Below are 16,152 nucleotides of genomic sequence, written 5' to 3' on the forward strand. Positions count from 1 at the left end.
ATCCCCAAACTCGGCCCTCCAGATGTTTTTTGGACTACAACTCCCATCATCCCTAGCTAACAAGACCAGTGGTCAGGGATGATGGGAATTGTAGTCACAAAACAATTGCAGGGCTGAGTTTGGGGATGCCTGGGATAGATGGTGCTCAGGGTCCCTTCCAACTCTATGATTCTGTGATCGGGGTGGCTGAATGAAGCAGACAAACTTGTATAATCCACATTAAACATTGGAGTCATGATAGCTAGACTGTAAGGTAAAGGTAAAGGACCCCTGACAGTTAAGTCCAGTTGCGAACGACTCTGGGGTTACGGTGCTCATCTTGCTTTACTAGCCGAGGGAGCCAATGTTTGTCTGCAGACAGTTTTTCCGGGTCATGTGGCCAGCATGACTAAGCCACTTCTGGCAAAAACAGAGCAACGCACAGAAACACCATTTACCTTCCCACCGGAGCGGTACCTATTTATCTACTTGCACTTTGACGTGCTTTCGAACTGCTAGGTTGGCAGGAGCAGGGACTGAGCAACGGGAGCTCACCCCATTGCAGGGATTCGAACCGCTGACCTTCCGATCAATTCAAGCGAAAAATACGGTACTCTCTGAAGACTAGAGAAGAGATGGTCTTAAGAATATTAGGGGTGGGTGGGCAGGGGAAGGACTAGACCATGTGAAAGGCGAACATAATATTTTAGCCGCAGTTTGTTCATTTTCAGCTTTGTTTTCCTGTTTTATATATATATTAAAAAGTGCCCTGTTGCACCCATAACTTAGGTTTTAAGGTGCCATTTAGCTCCTAGCTTCCTGTCTCAGTTTCTAGCATTGATGTTAAGCCTATATTTCTCTGGTTAACGTGGTATCTTCAGTGCTGTGAAGATTGCCCTGTTTGACAGGAACAGATTCCATGTGGATTATTGCTTATTATTATAATAGAACACGCCAGGCTGTATTGTGAGCTGCGTGTAGCTTGTGCTTGTCCCCAGAGAGAGAGATGTGCAATCTGAGTTGGTGTGACATCACAGAGTCATAGGCAGAAGGTTCCACACCGGAACTGTGACAGTTGGGGAAGCAGTTGCGGAGGATGTTGTGAAGAGGGGGAGCATCTGGGCCATCTGTGGGGTGCATACCAGACTACATCCACGGCTGATCATGAGGCTTTCCTAAGTTAACATCCCTCTGAACTGAAGGAGGACTGTGCAGACTGCCTTCTATATGAGGTTGTGCCTTTTTTCTCTAAAGATCGCGTTGGGAAGGCTTGCTTTCATAACTGGAAGTTAGAATACCCAGGAGTGCATGTTGCCTGTTTTAAATCGTTGCTACACTAATGCCTTAGCTAGTGAGCTCTGCACGTTCTAAAGCAGGGTGTCCCAAACTTGGGTCTCCAGCCGTGTGTTTTTTGGACTACAATTCCCATCATCCCTGACCACTGGTCCTTCTAGCTAGGGATGATGGGAATTGTAGTCCAACAATAGCTAGAGACCCAAGTTAGGGAAAGCCTGTTCTAGAGGGACAAATTCTTCATCTGGACTGCATGAGATGCTGCTTTTTCTTTCCATTGTGGCTTCTAACGTTAAAAAAAAAAAGGTAAAGGACCCTTGGATGGCTAAGTCCAGTCAAAGGCGACTACAGGGTTGCAGCACTCATCTCACTTTCAGGCCGAGGGAGCCGGCGTTTGTCCACAGACAGCTTTCCAGGTCATATGGCCAGCAGGACTAAACTGCTTCTGGTTGAATGGAACACTGAAGGAAACCAAAGCACACGGAAACACCATTTACCTTCCCACTGCGACAATACCTATTCATCTACTTGCACTGGTGTGCTTTCGAACTACTAGGTTGGCAGGAGCTGGGACAAAGCAACAGAAGCTTACCCTGTCACGGGGATTCGAACCACCGACTTTCTGATCGGCAAGCCCAGGAGGCTCAGTGGTTTAGACCACAGCGCCACCCGTGTCCCTAGTTGTGGCTTCTGTCTTGACGTAGCAAGGGAAACCTTGCTTATACAGTTTCTGCTCTGTTAACATACAGGACCTAAGGGTCTCCCACAGAAATTCATTTTTAAATTTTTTGCTCAGTATGGATTCGTATGCCGGGATGAACGCGGTTACTTGGGAATCCTAGGAGCACAGCAAAGGATCACTTTCTAAGACCAGGAAGAATCCAGTTAAATGTGTAGCAAGGTGAGGAAAGGCTGCAACTTCTTTTCCAGCGAATTACTAACTTGTCTGTTGTTTCTTCAATACAGTTTGGTGAAATGAAACAAGCCCATCTCTTGCTCTTTGCCTCAGTGGTGGTGATAACATGCTACATGTAGCCCAGAGATAACATTTCCAGAAATGCTGCGGCCATGGAACCTTTTCCACAAAAAGAAAAGCAAAAAGGGAAGCAGGGTGCGTGTGCTTTAGAATAAGTGCAATGTTTACTTTCTTAAATGTTTGTGTGTAACTTAAATTGTACTTCTTAGCCTGTTTATAAAATGTAAAAAATATAAATGCTTTTGTTTTAAGCAGCAATCAGAAATGTACCCGTTGTTAGAAATGAAACTGCAATCTGCTGGTTTCTAGAAGCACAGTCCTTTGCATGTCTGCTTATAAGTTCCCATATGTTAAATAGAAATTACTCCCAAGTAAGCGTGCATAGGATTGCAGCCAAAGGTAATTTAGGATTGCCTGCATGCTAGAGTAATTTAGTGCTGTTGAGGCATTGCTTTTCTGTAGCTAGCTGGAAGTGGAATTAAAATGGAGATTCTATACAAGACTATAGCACCATATTATCCAGCAGTCGCTGGATATGTTATTCAGGTAATGTTCTTTCCTGTTCTTTCCTGTTTTGTTGCTTTCTATTTATCCCAGCTTAAGGGCTTTTTAAAATCAATTTTATATCCTTTCCTTCCTCTTGAAAAGGAGCCCAGGATGGTTCACAGCATAAAAAAGTATAGGGGGGAAATGAATATTAAAACATTTTTCAGAGTTGGAGAATCACAATCACAGAGCCTCCAGCTGTCCCTATTTTTCAGGGACAGTCCTGGATTTACAGAAGTTTCTGATTTGATCCTGGAATGTCCCGGTCTTCCTTAAGACATCCTGATTTTCATCAGAGAAATGTTGCAGGGTGTGGAGTTATGCGACCCCCGAGCCAAGGAGATAAGTAACTATACAACCTTTAGAAGACGTCTAAAGTCAGCCCTGTATAGGGAAGGTTTTTTAAATGTTTTATTGTGTTTTTATATGTGTTGGAAGCCACCCAGAATGGCTGGGGCAATCCAGTCCGATGGGCAAGGTATTATTATTATTATTATTATTATTATTATTATTATTTCTTATTATTATATAGGACACCCCTATTTTCATCAGAGAAATGCTGGAGGGTAAGCAATCAGCATGTAAAACAGCGACATATAATATAATAGTGGCTGCTTTACTTTACAAAGGTTAAGGCAAGTCTCCATATGCTGAGAGATAGTTGAGCGATCAGCTAGGTACAGAGTCCCTAGGACAGAGAAAATGTGGCTTTTGCTATTTGTAGGCACAGAGGAGCCAATGCTGCATTCAAGAAGACATCCACAAATCTATCCTTCATCCTCAGCCTGGGTTCAATGGGAAGATATTCTGAGTAGCTCTCCAGAGCTCACCATGCGTCTATGGTCTTCTGTATCTCTTAACAGCATTTCCAATTGCCCCTGTTTCAGATCACTCACCAAGTTTGCCGTTGTTCTTCTTAGGCTACAGATGTTAAGTGCAGCCCTCCTCTCAAAAGAAAGGATGAACCCGGGAAATCGGAGGTTATTTCAGGCAGGTATGGTTCTTGCACACCTGAATCCATCACCACACATAAAATACAGGTATATTCTCTGCCAGCTCCATCATATTATTTAAGCGAGGAGCAGGTGGCGCTGTGGTCTAAACCACTGAGCCTCTTGGGCTTGCTGATCAGAAGGTCAGTGGTTCAAATCTGTGCGACGGGGTGAGCTCCCGTTGCTCTGTCCCAGCTCCTGCCAACCTAGCAGTTCAAAAGCACGCCAGTGCAAGTAGATAAATAGGTACCACTGCGGCGGGAAGGTAAACGGTGCTTCCGTGCGCTCTGGTTTCCGTCACGGTGTTCCGTTGCGCCAGAAGCGGTTTAGTCCTGCTGGCCACATGACCCGGAAAGCTGTCTGTGGACAAACGCCGGCTCCCTCGACCTGAAAGCGAGATGAGCGCCGCAACCCCATAGTCGCCTTTGACTGGACTTAGCCATCCAGGGGTCCTTTACCTTTTATTATTTAAGCAATTATTTAAGCCTTTTGACAGGACACACAAGCACCGCCCCTGAAGCACCTCTGCAGCACTATCCTCCTTTTCTTCCTGCCTTTTGACCTCTTTCCACACTTTTCAGTTTGTGTTGTTCTATCTTACAGAGTCACCTTTCTGGGTGCTCCCCAGAAGATGTTTTAGACAGCAACCTTCCTGTGGGAGTTAGCTTCCCCAGACGGAGGGGTGCAGCCTATCTCTCCTCTGTCTGGGAGAAGGCCACTTTTTTTTACCCTGGTCGCCACTGCCAGGTGTTTCCATGCCAAGTGCTAAGGGCTCTTTTCTGGAAGAGGGCATTGCCAGAGACTGATACCAGGCATAATTCTAAGCAATTTCTGCTCAGTGAGACAACCTGGCTTCTCCCACTGTCTGTGGTTTTAGCCAATGAGTGAAGTCGGAGCTCCGATGGACAAATGAGTTGTTGGACACCAGCAACACTAAACCCTGGGGTACGAAAGAGCTGTTGTTTCCCCCTCCCCTTCAGTGCATTTTTACAGTATCTCTTCTTATTTTTCTCCAAGGGATCTCTGTAGTTTGCCCTGTTTTCCGGCAACTAGGATGCATATTTCATTGGGTTTGATCTGATACTCCCAAGGAGTTCTTTTCTGTAAGTTCTACTACACAGTAAACGTGGGCAGATGTTAAAAGAATCCCCCCCTCTCCGCCAGAAGCCAAATGTTTGGAAAGAGGTTTAGGAAATTCTCATGCAGTGTGTGAGATAAAGACCAGGCACTCATGGAGAATTCCCCATATTCTTAACCTGCAGTACAATGGTATACATGGCTACTCAGAAGGAAGCCTCTGTGTTTAATGGGGCTTGCTCCCAGGTAAGTGTGTAAAGGATGGCAGCCTAGGCATTGGTTTAGGGTTGGTATTGAGGGACACGGGTGGCGCTGTGGGTTAAACCACAGAGCCTAGGACTGGCCGATCAGAAGGTCGGCGGTTCGAATCCCCGTGACAGGGTGAGCTCCCTTTGCTTGGTCCCTGTTCCTGCCAACCTAGCAGTTCAAAAGCATGTCAAAGTGCAAGTAGATAAATAGGTACCACTCCGGCGGGAAGGTAAATGGCGTTTCCGTTGCCATTTGCTCTGGTTCGTCAGAAGTGGCTTAGTCATGCTGGCCACATGACCCGGAAGCTGTACACCGGCTCCCTCGGCCAATAAAGCGAGATGAGCGCCGCAACCCCAGAGTTGGTCACGACTGGACCTAATGGTCAGGGGTCCCTTTACCTTTACCAATTGAGGAAAACAAGGTTCCTGTGCCTTTAGGAGCTGTGTGGCAGGCAGAAATTAAACAGGTTGTTAGTTTGGAAACACATTAGGGGAAAGTTTAATCGTCACAGTACAGGTAGCGCCCCCACCCCAGTTAATGTGCATTCAGTAGGTGTGCAGCCGTGTATATGCACATCGCACTGAACCCAGAAGTGACCCAGAAACGTCACAAAGGCGTCACTGAAACATCACTAAAAGGACATAACCTGGGGCAGGGCAAGGCAGAATGGGGTGTTTGCAGGCTTTTTCAATGGGTTTCAATTATACGCAATTTCACACAGGCACGAGATGCCTCGGAAGGTAACGCAGACGGGGATCTGTCTGTACTCTCTCGTTCTGTGTTTTGTCAGGCCCCAAGAGCTGCCATTTTGTGACTGGTGCCTACAGTACTTTCTCAAAATTCCACTTGTGCCCACTGGCCCAAAAACATTGGTGACTCCTGAGCAAAGCTTTAGTTGTGGTTCCTGCATTGCAGGGGGTTGGATTAGATGACCCCTGGGTTGCCTTCTAACTTTGTGAATCCTCAGAATCACTATGGAAGTGCTAAGTATTATTATTAAGAATTTGTGTTTTACTTTTAGTAGCTGGGATTTAAATTAAGGCTCCCCAGGCTGAACATCTAGAGAATGATGAGAGTTCTTCCCCATCTTCTGATAGGAAAAATACCTCGATGGCTGACAGAAAACTTACACAAAAGTCACGTGTTCGTTTTTTATTTACCATTAGGCTAGTGGCCACTAATTAATGATACGATGTAGACTTGGAACAGCGGAATAAAATGTCACTTCGCTCTGATATGTTGGGACTTGAAATACCAGAAGGTCCTGGACCTGGGACCAGAGGCATGTTGGGCAGGAATTAAGCATGGCCATAAACAGGAGTACTGCAAGAGACCCTATGGAGTACCAAATAAATAATTTTAACAGCCTGATCTGAGTTGAATGAAAGCTTCCACACCATTTTCACTCACAGATCTGAGCAGCAAAGACGCTCAAGTTGTGCCGTGTTCTTTAAAAGAAACTGCTTCGTAAACCACTGAGCAGGAGTTTGGACTGACACGTAGCTTCCACCTGGTGCAAAAGAAGTTGGGGTAAAGGTGTAGCTTGCAACAGGGGACTCCACATTCCTGTGCGGTAATCAGCAAAGAGAAAGAAAACAGTGAGACAGGTGCTTTGAGGTTGTTTAACTTTAGCACTGCCGCGTGGTAGCGGTTTCTGCCATTTCCAAAATAGAATGTTAAGTGAATAATGTCGTTCTACAGCCCGCAGAGAAACAAGCTTGAAACACAGAAAATGGAAACAACAGAATCAGAGGGTTACGTGAGTGAAGATGAAGACGTAGCCAAGAGACTGTCTACCCTGCCCAGAGGTACCTACATAGATATCTGCATCAGCTGGTATAAATCTCATTTACCTTTTGGTCTCATTGAAGCAACGCCATTATTATTATTAGTAGTAGTAGTACACTACCCATCTGAGTGGGTTGCCTCAGCCACTCTGGGCAGCTTCCAACAAACATAAAAGCATAATAAAGCCAAACATTAAAACTTCCCTCTACAGTTGTACCTTGGAAGCCGAACGCCTTGGCTCCTGAACGATCGAAACCTGGCAGTGAGTGTTCCGGTTTTGGAACGATTTTTGAAAGCCGAACGTCCAGCGCGGCTTCCACAGGTTCTCATTGGCTGCAGGACGCTCCCACAGCCGATCGGAAGCCGCGTTATGTTCGAAAACCAAGGTACCACTGTACAGGGCTGGCTTTAGATGTATTCTAAAAGTTGTATAGTTATCTCCCTGACATTTGAATTTACTGTGTAGTAGCATCTACAGAAAATAACTTGTAGTGAATACCTGATCTCAGGTAATGCTCCCATGATGGCATAGTTGCCCATCATGACTGGAGTATCTTCTTTCCCCTTCTTATGTCCCATGCAGAGGTCAGGATAGCAGCCTTTGAGACCTTGTACCATAGGGCCTTGGCTGAGTTGGGAATAGGCAGGTACCTGTCTGTGGAGAGTCCTGTCCACCCGACCTCTCCAACCAAAAGCAAATGATTCCTTTTATATCAATCTGATAGGGGCGCCACTTGTCAGTGATGAAGAGTTGACTGAAATGTCAAAGATATCGCAAAGGAAAAGCGGTTCAAACTGTAATACTGAAAATCTAATCCAGAAGCTTCAAAAGCAGATTGAACAGGAAGAGATTCTGAAGGAATATGTGGTGAGTGCTCTACCTCTTCAGGCCTGAGTGTTGCTATTTCAGCAGCAATAAGCAGAATTATTTTCCTCCATTATGAGACAATTGTGGTACTGTACCAGTATTGTTAGGGTGCAGTCCGTACCCATGTCTGCTCATGAATTTGGTAGGGGTTGCTTCCCGGTAAGTGTGTACTGATTTAAAGGATCTCTGAAATATTGAGAGAAAAATGTGTTCTGTTTCTGGAAGAAGGTACAGAAAACTCCAGTTTAGATGCTTAGAAATACCATGACAATTCTAATAACATTTAAGGTTTAGTAGACATGAATGCTAAGGACGCAGGTGGCACTGTGAGGTAAACCACTGTGCCGCTTGGGCTTGCTGAACGAAAGGTCGGCGGTTCGAATCCCCGTGACGGGGTGAGCTCCCATTGCTCTGCCCCACCTCCTGCCAACCTAGCAGTTCGAAAGCACGTCAAAGTGCAAGTAGATAAATAGGTACCGCTGCGTCGGGAAGGTAAATGGCGTTTCCGTGTGCTGCTCTGGTTTCGCCAGAAGCGGCTTCGTCATGCTGGCCACATGACCCGGAAAAACTGTCTGCTGAAGCGGACAAACGCCAGCTCCCTCGACCTGTAAAGCGAGATGAGCGCCACAACCCCAGAGTCGTTCGCGACTGGACTTAATTGTCAGCGGTCCCTTTACCTTTAGACTTGAGTGCTAGCTATGAATCAGATGGATTATCTCTTACAAAAAAAAGAGAGGGAAAATGGATTCACTGAATGCACACACACATAAAACCCCCACATATATACTCCTACTCACGTCTCTGCAAATGAAGGATGTTGAATTTTACCTTTCTTTTAGAGCTTAGAGCACATGAAGCCAACCGATGACTGCCAGATTGCAGCAGCAGCAGAAAACCGGGAAAAGAACAGATACCGAGATATCCTCCCATGTAAGGAATTGTCTCTGTGGCGGTCTAGGGAGAACGTGGGGAAAATGCATGAATGAGGACCAAACGTGTAATTTGCTCAATGCCAGCTCAGCTGATTAGAGTGTGTGGTGGGTTGGTTAGAACATTTACCTGTGATTTTAAATCTTGGACCTAGGCCTTAAGATTTTCCACTGGACAATTACAATAATTCGATTTCATTCTGATATGAGAAACCAGCTCTATAGCTCACACACAATTTACAGCTCATGTGTATATTATATATTTACTTGCTTTGGGGGTTTGTGTGTGTGTGCCTATAACTCAGTAGCACTCAACAGACTGGACTTGTTCTGAACCTGGGCCCTAAGGGATTTAATCTATGTACATCTCCATCCACACAACTGGAGAGCTACAGCCTACCAACTTGCAGCTCTTGCTCCAGGCTCTCGTCCTGGATGGTGCTGATTTTCTGGACCCAATCCAGTCGGGCTCCAGCATGGTTAGAGAATGAAGTGCCTTCAGTCAATCTGGTGGGTGACCTGACCAAGAAACTATAGGTAGCGGGTCTCCTTGTTGATTTTCCTAGACCTCCCAGCTGTGTTTTGTATTCGGCCATGATATACTCCGTCTTAGAGGGGAATTGGGACACTATTTGCAGTGGTTCCTCTTTGTTTGTTTGTTTGTTTGTTTGTTTAGAAAAGGTATACTCTGCCTCTTCAGTATTGCTACTTCCAAGGCAACTATTGAGACCAATGAAACAGATAAAAACAGCACCACACAGGCAAGCTGTAAACAAATAGATACATACGTGGGATATTTTGTTAGAAAGCACCCCATGTTGATATTGTCAGGAGCTCAGCCTACACTTGAGTAGGACCCTGGTAGAGACACATGCCCGACTGGCATGTTCTCCTGGTCAATCATTCGGGAGCATCAAAAGCTTTCTTCAGTCCGAACATCACAGCGACCAATGCGAACAGACACCGGCACACTTAGGGATCTGCAGAGTTTGCGCATCATGCGTAACAGACCTCAGCAACTCAGCATTTTGGCTAATTTAATATGTAAATAAACACACACGGAGCACTGCAACATGGCTCCCTCTCTCTCTAGCATCAGACAGCAAAGAGAAAAAGAACAAAGGTCAATAGTCCCACTTCACAGAACACAGTAACACAAACATCCTGTCTCTGTCACTTCCCACTCTGCGGAGTCAAACCATATACCGTCATGTGATAGACAACAATCCCATGACTGCAATCACGGAGCAGGAATTCTAACAAATATTTCATGGTGTAGTCTGCAGACTGTAGAGAAGGCTTAGAGGCCTGGAAGGGCTCATCTGTATTCCTTCCTAGACGACAAAACGCGGGTTCCCCTAGGAGAGGCCGAAGGCTACATCAACGCCAGCTACATCCGCGTGCCAGTGGGCAAGGAAGAGTTCTTCTACATCTCCACCCAGGGGCCTCTGCCTTCCACCGTGAGCGACTTCTGGCAAATGGTCTGGGAAAACCAATCCAATGTCATTGCCATGATAACAAGAGAAACGGAGCGAGGAACATCTAAATGCCACCGCTACTGGCCTGAGACCCCCCAGGACACTCTAATGGATCTGAGTCAGTTTCAGCTGCGAATGAGTAACTACCAGATCCTAGACTGCTTCATCATTAGAGTGATAGAAGTTACAAAGAAACAGGTATGGTGCCCAGGTTTGCACAAGAAAGAGACTTGTCACAGATGCCAAGCTTGACCTATGCACATAATGAGAATAGTGATTAATAATAATAATAATATTTTTTTATTTATACCCTGCCCTCCTCAGCCAAGACCGGGCTCAGGGCGGCTAACAACCAATAATAAAAACAAGTTGATTAAAATACAATTTAAAAGATTAAATTACAACATTAAAACATTAGGGTGCAATCTCTTCATAGGAGGAGAAAGGAAAAAGAAAGAGGGGGAGGGAATCAAACTGATTCTAAGCCAAAGGCCAGACGGAACAACTCTGTCTTACAGGCCCTGCGGAAAGAGATCAGATCCCGTAGGGCCCTGGTCTCATGAGACAGAGCGTTCCACCAGGCCGGAGCCAGTGTTGAGAAGGCCCTGGCTCTGGTTGAGGCTAATCTAACTTCCTTAGGGCCTGGGACCTCTAGGGTGTTGCTATATAAGGTCCTCCGTGGGGCATATCAGGAGAGGCGGTCCCATAGGTACGGGGGTCCTAGGCCGTGATTAAGTTATATTTGTTTGCTGAATTTTTCTTCTCTTCCGTTTGCACGAGGAAAGTGATGGTTGAGCTATGTGCATCATTAGAATAGTGATTAAGCTGCCTTTCTTCGCCCAATATTTCTTCTCTTCTGTTCAGTGATGCCAAATCAGCACAAGTCTCCAGCCTGCCTGTCTGATAATATTGTTTCCAGTCTTGCGCAGGGCAAGGCATGCAATCCTCCCCTTTTGGAGGAAGCGTTTTGGAAGATGTGCATTTTGGAACTGTTAACGAGTTGTGTCCTGCTTTGTAATGCCTTGGCCTAAGTACGTTTCCCTGTTGCCTGTGACCTTGGCTGTTACAATGCTGTTTCAATGTTCAAGATGCGAGAATATAAGACCTCTCAGAGAGGCATCTAGTAATCCTGTCCCTTCACAGCCGCCTCGTAGGTGGAAAGGGAAGAGGCCAAGACAGCGGTTGACCGCTGGGGGGTGGGGTGGGGACAACATTTATTTTATTTACCGTAACAAATGAATTGTAATCAGTGCTTTTTTTCTAAAAAAAATGTTTAGGGGTACTCTCATTTTGACTCATGAAAATCACCATTTTATAGTTCACTTCAGGAAAAATAAATACAGTAAATGTACAAAAGTACAAAGATTCACAAAATGTTTGGAGGTATGCGTACCCCCAGGAAAAAAAGCACTGGTTGTAATAAAACTTTTAAGAGGTTTACAAAAATTAAAAACAGAATACAGTGGTACCTCGGGTTAAATACTTAATTCGTTCCAGAGGTCTGTTCTTAACCTAAAACTGTTCTTAACCTGAAGCACCACTTTAGCTAATGGGGCCTCTTCTTTTCTTATCCTGAAGCAAAGTTCTTAACCTGAAGCACTATTTCTGGGTTAGCAGAGTCTGTAACCTGAAGCGTATGTAACCTGAAGCGTATGTAACCCGAGGTACCACTGTATTAAAATTATTATCAATAAGAGACTGTTAAAAGCAGGGCTTGCATAGGGGTTTTGTGTTGTTAGTAGCGTCAGGGGACGCAGACTGCAGATTTCGACTGAATTGCTTGCTTTCCCGAATTCTGATTTTGAGAAGAGGGGAATCTTCCCATGACTAATTGTGTAACGGCTAGTTCTTTGACTTCTTCTTCTGTAGACACTTGAGAAGCGCTCTGTGCACCACCTCCAGTTTACATCCTGGCCAGACCACGGCACTCCCACGTCATCAAAAGATCTTGTCAAATTTGTCCGATACATGAGAAAAATCCACCAGTCAGGCCCCATCATCACTCACTGCAGTGCCGGGATTGGAAGGAGTGGAGTGCTGCTTTGTGTGGATATTCTGTTGAGCTACATCGAAAAAGATATGCCTGTAAGTTCACTAAAATCCTCGTTCCATCCTTAGCAGGTATGCTGTGTTGGGATGCTCGCTATGTGCACAGGCAGTGAGAACATAAAGGTGAGGGGAAAGGCTGAATAGACTGGTGGGAGTTGTGGTGATCTCGGAATCAAGAGACCCAACTGTGGACTCATGGTTTTGTAGAATCACAGAATTGTAGAGTTGGAAGGGACTTCGAGTGTATAGTAATGATCTCTGTCAGGTGAGCAGCCTGATAAGCAGCGAAAGACTCTCCGTCAGTTTTATACAAGTTTATTTAAAAGAAAAACACATTCAGAGCATGGCGTTCTGCCTGCTCTCATTAATCTTAGTTGCTCAGTCTGACTCATCGTTCCTCCCCCAACAAGAAGAACGCCAAAATTCTGCCTTTCGTCTCCTTCCTTTCTGTTGCTCTCCGAGCTTTTCTAATCTCCTCGTTTTAAGACTACAGGGCTGGGCTACCTCTTCCTCAGAAGACTCAGCCTCTGACACTGGCTTATCTGCTGGTTGCCTGGCAGCACCTTGGTCGACTTCCAACTCTTCCTCCCCTTGGGAGCTAACTGCTTCTTCCCTGGAGAGGAGGGACCGCAGGCTGCTCTCTCTAAAATCAGACAGACAGTTCTCATCTACAGTTAGCCTTTTCTTCACTCGGCTCTATTTCCAAGGCTGACTCTTTTGCTGAACTTGGGGGGGGGGGTGACGTTCCTGACACCGAGAGTCCTCTAGTCCAGCCCCCTGCAATGCAGAAATCTCAGCTAAAGATAGCCATCCAACCTCTGTTTAAAAACCTCCAAGGAACCTCCCCATTTGCCATGAACTCTCCAGGTGGCATCAGAAAGCCAAAGGCTTGTCTCAGCATTAGCTTCTTCCTAGCTAAAATGCAGGGATAAGAATACTGACTTGCCTCAAAAGGGTTCTTGCGGGGGTACCCCATTATTATCAGAAGTTTGATGTGGGCTCCGGCTGCCCTCTCCTACTGGTCCCCAAGGGTGGCAAATAAGTCGGCCTTCTTTATTCCCGCAGTTTGACATCAAGCAGATAGTAACGAATTTGCGGCAACAGCGCTGCGGCATGATTCAAACCAAGGTAAGGAGATCGAGCTCAGTTGTCTCCTTACACAAACTGCACGGAGTTAAGTGGTTTACTTGTGCAAGAACAACGAGCGACTCTCAAAGCCTGAGAGCAGGAGCTGCCTACTTTTTGCTTCCCATTGTGAAGAGGCCTTAGCAATCAATTGTGTCAAGGATGTGGCTCAGAATCTAGGCTTCATTTGTGCTTGGGGTTATCCAGCCTGAGCCAAGGAGCCTGTTTTAGTATCATTCTCTCTCGAAACCTGCAAAACAAGGGTGACTTTCTCTGTGGAAGGAGTAGCAGGAATTCTGCACTTTTTAGACACTATTAAAACCCCTGCGCTTCCCCCTTTGGGAGATTAACTGCATCTTATTAGCAGGGAGATGCATCTCTGTCATTTTACAGTCCACTACAGAAAACCCAGAGAACAATTTTTCCCTTTAAAAAATTACATTTGATGGTTCATAGAACCTTTCCATATTTGGGTCGTTTTATAAAGTTTGAAAAAGGTGTGTCTTCTGGTCCCTTAGCAGTGCATGCTCTCTTGCTTGGATCCTGACCCAAACATTGCAAATCCTCTGAAAAGCCAATTAAATGATCTTGCAATTATGTGTGTGCATGGATGTTTAATTTCCCAAGGGAGCAGGATTTCAGTTCCATTGGAATTGGGCTTGTGATTGGATTTTTCAAAACCCATAACTGGCCCTGTATAGTAATTTATAGAGAGCAAAAGCAAATGTTCAAAAGGGGAGGGGAGGTCCTGCTTGCTTTATCTTAGCAGAGTTTCCCAAACATGGGTCTCCAGCTGTTTTTGGACTACAATTCCCACCATCCCTGACCACCGGTCCTGCTAGCTAGGGATGGTGGGAGTTGTAGTCCCAAAACATCTGGAGACCCATGTTTGGGAAAGCCTGATTTAGAGCCTTGGATTAGCTCAGGAAATGAAGCCTGTTATTTCTGGTTGTTGTTTCCAGGTAAGTCAGTGCAACGTCAAGTCTATCTGAGGTGAGCAGGGGCAAGCTTGCCCATCTCTCTCTCTCTGTTTGCCACAGTTCTTCAGGGGGAACTACTCCTGATTTGAAGGAAAAACCTAAAACCGAAATAGTACTATAGCAGCTGTGGGAATGTTCAGGGATGCAGGAGAGGATATATTGTCTGATTATATCCTTATCCAACTTGTGTTAACAAGTTCCACAATTTCAGCAGAGTAACATTCCCCTTATTTTAAACTTTGCAACGGATGTGTTTGCTCAGGCTCGCTAAAGCCTCTATAATAACTGTTCTAGTATTTTCCCCTTATTCCCTCATAAAATATAAGAGACGACACAGTCTTTTACAAAAGTATAAAAAGAGTTTACTCACATATCATTCTGTTCACAATCAGATCCCAAAAGGCAGACTTAGCTTAATGAAGTAACATACACTTGGAATCTATCTCATAAAAAGACAGTCCCTTTGTCCTCTCTTGGCTGGAAGCCAAGGGGGCATCTTTGGCTTAGTAGATGTTGTTTCTTCGATGCATGTGGTGAAAGAGAGAGAGATGGCTGCCCTGCCCTGTGCTTTTGTCATTACCTGCACAGGTGAGGCCACACCCACCTCTAGTCACATGCAGAGGAAGTCTATCCCAGCCCAGAAGGAAACAGGAAGTTTACCTGCTGGCTGGACAAATATTCCTCCCCATGTGTAAACATGTTCACTCTAGGAATGTTGTATTTGACTGCTCTTGTGTTTCACATCCTACAGCAGCAAGCATTAGCCAAGCGATTGTCCCCACTGAATAGTCTCTCTCTCTTGCATTAGGAGAGGTGGCTTCTAATCCGTTGCTTTGCAAAGAGAACTATGAGAGTAATGCAGGTAGAAAAGAAAGTAGCCTTTGGCTCAAGGTTATGCCAAGTTTGTGCTGCAACACATTCCTTGAGTCTTTGCAGACTCAGCGATGAAATGTTTGCTCCCGGAAAGAGGAGGGAGACACAGATTGTCCCAGAGCCAGAAAATTCATGAGCCTAGCAAGTTTTCTCTGTCTTTCATCCTATGATAAGGAATATAACTGGCTGTTTCCTTCTTCATGCCCAGGAGCAGTATATGTTTTGCTACGAACTAGCTCTTGAAGTCTTGAAGAACATTCAGAGCACGAATTCCTAGCCGGCGCAATAAGCAAAGCCACGCTGCCGCCACCTGTCTCAGATCCGCCTTGTTACTTGAAACTCTTTCCATCGAGATGGCCATGAGAGGTGCTGTACAAGTGGGGGTTTTTTTTTTCCTGTTTCAGGGCTTGACAAACGTGGATTTCTAAAGCTTTATGCAGGCAAAGTTGACACAGTGGGTGTAGACAAATGTCTGGTAACTAGCCATAAAAAAATCTGCTTGCAACTGAATTCAGTTCTGCTAGTATTTGTAACGGTTTGGGCTTAATGGCTGCGTGGCTCTGTCCCTCGGATGAATGGCAGCTGGAAGGAAGTAGACTTTAAGCCACACAGGACCTTGCTGTCTTCACCTACCTGAAAAAGGGGGGGGGCTGTGTTTTGAATAGAGGTGGCTTGTTTCATATGGCAATGCCCCCGCCCCATTCTCATTCAAGCTCCTGAAAACCCAGGCATCCTTGGCTGCTTCGCTTTATCACTGGTGATAGGACAGAGCCAGTGTGGTGTAGTGGTTAAGAGCGGTAGTCTCGTAATCTGGGGAACCGGGTTTGAGTCTCCGCTCCTCCACATGCAGCTGCTGGGTGACCTTGGGCTAGTCACACTTCTCTGAAGTCTCTCAGCCCCACTCACCTCACAGAGTGTTTGTTGTGGGGGAGGAAGGGAAAGGAGAATGT

At 45.6% G+C, this 16,152-nt stretch overlaps 1 protein-coding gene across 4 annotated transcripts; it reads left to right on the forward strand.

Annotated features, from left to right (window-relative positions):
• Positions 1-1,033: 1,033 nt before the first annotated feature.
• PTPN20 (protein tyrosine phosphatase non-receptor type 20) lies at positions 1,034-15,712 on the forward strand. 4 transcript variants are annotated; one of them, XM_081005663.1, is made up of 10 exons: positions 1,034-1,211; positions 2,069-2,173; positions 3,715-3,788; positions 6,814-6,920; positions 7,626-7,768; positions 8,608-8,698; positions 10,036-10,373; positions 12,045-12,260; positions 13,290-13,352; positions 15,411-15,712. In XM_081005663.1, exons 2-10 carry the CDS (start codon positions 2,162-2,164, stop codon positions 15,477-15,479), a joined length of 1,113 nt encoding a protein of 370 aa, XP_080861789.1. In that variant the 5' UTR covers positions 1,034-1,211; positions 2,069-2,161; the 3' UTR covers positions 15,480-15,712. The 4 variants fall into 4 exon arrangements, with proteins under 4 accessions (XP_080861789.1, XP_080861788.1, XP_080861790.1 ...); XM_081005662.1 differs by lacking the exon at positions 2,069-2,173 and adding an exon at positions 2,239-2,383 and having other exon boundaries at positions 1,035-1,211; XM_081005664.1 differs by lacking the exons at positions 2,069-2,173; positions 3,715-3,788 and having other exon boundaries at positions 1,035-1,211.
• The last annotated feature ends 440 nt before the right edge of the window (positions 15,713-16,152 follow it).

This window comes from Podarcis pityusensis (assembly GCF_964106645.2).
Source record: "Podarcis pityusensis genome assembly, chromosome: 5".
In the NCBI taxonomy this organism is placed as follows: Eukaryota; Metazoa; Chordata; class Lepidosauria; order Squamata; family Lacertidae; genus Podarcis; species Podarcis pityusensis.

Bases quoted from the DNA above. Each gene is read 5' to 3' on its own strand.
- PTPN20 (XM_081005662.1), top strand. From the start codon at position 2,330: ATGCTGCGGCCATGGAACCTTTTCCACAAAAAGAAAAGCAAAAAGGGA. The intron at 2,384-3,714 runs GTGCGTGTGCTT...TGTTCTTCTTAG, and splicing joins AAAGCAAAAAGGGAAGCAGG to GCTACAGATGTTAAGTGCAG. The intron at 12,261-13,289 runs GTAAGTTCACTA...TTATTCCCGCAG, and splicing joins ACATCGAAAAAGATATGCCT to TTTGACATCAAGCAGATAGT.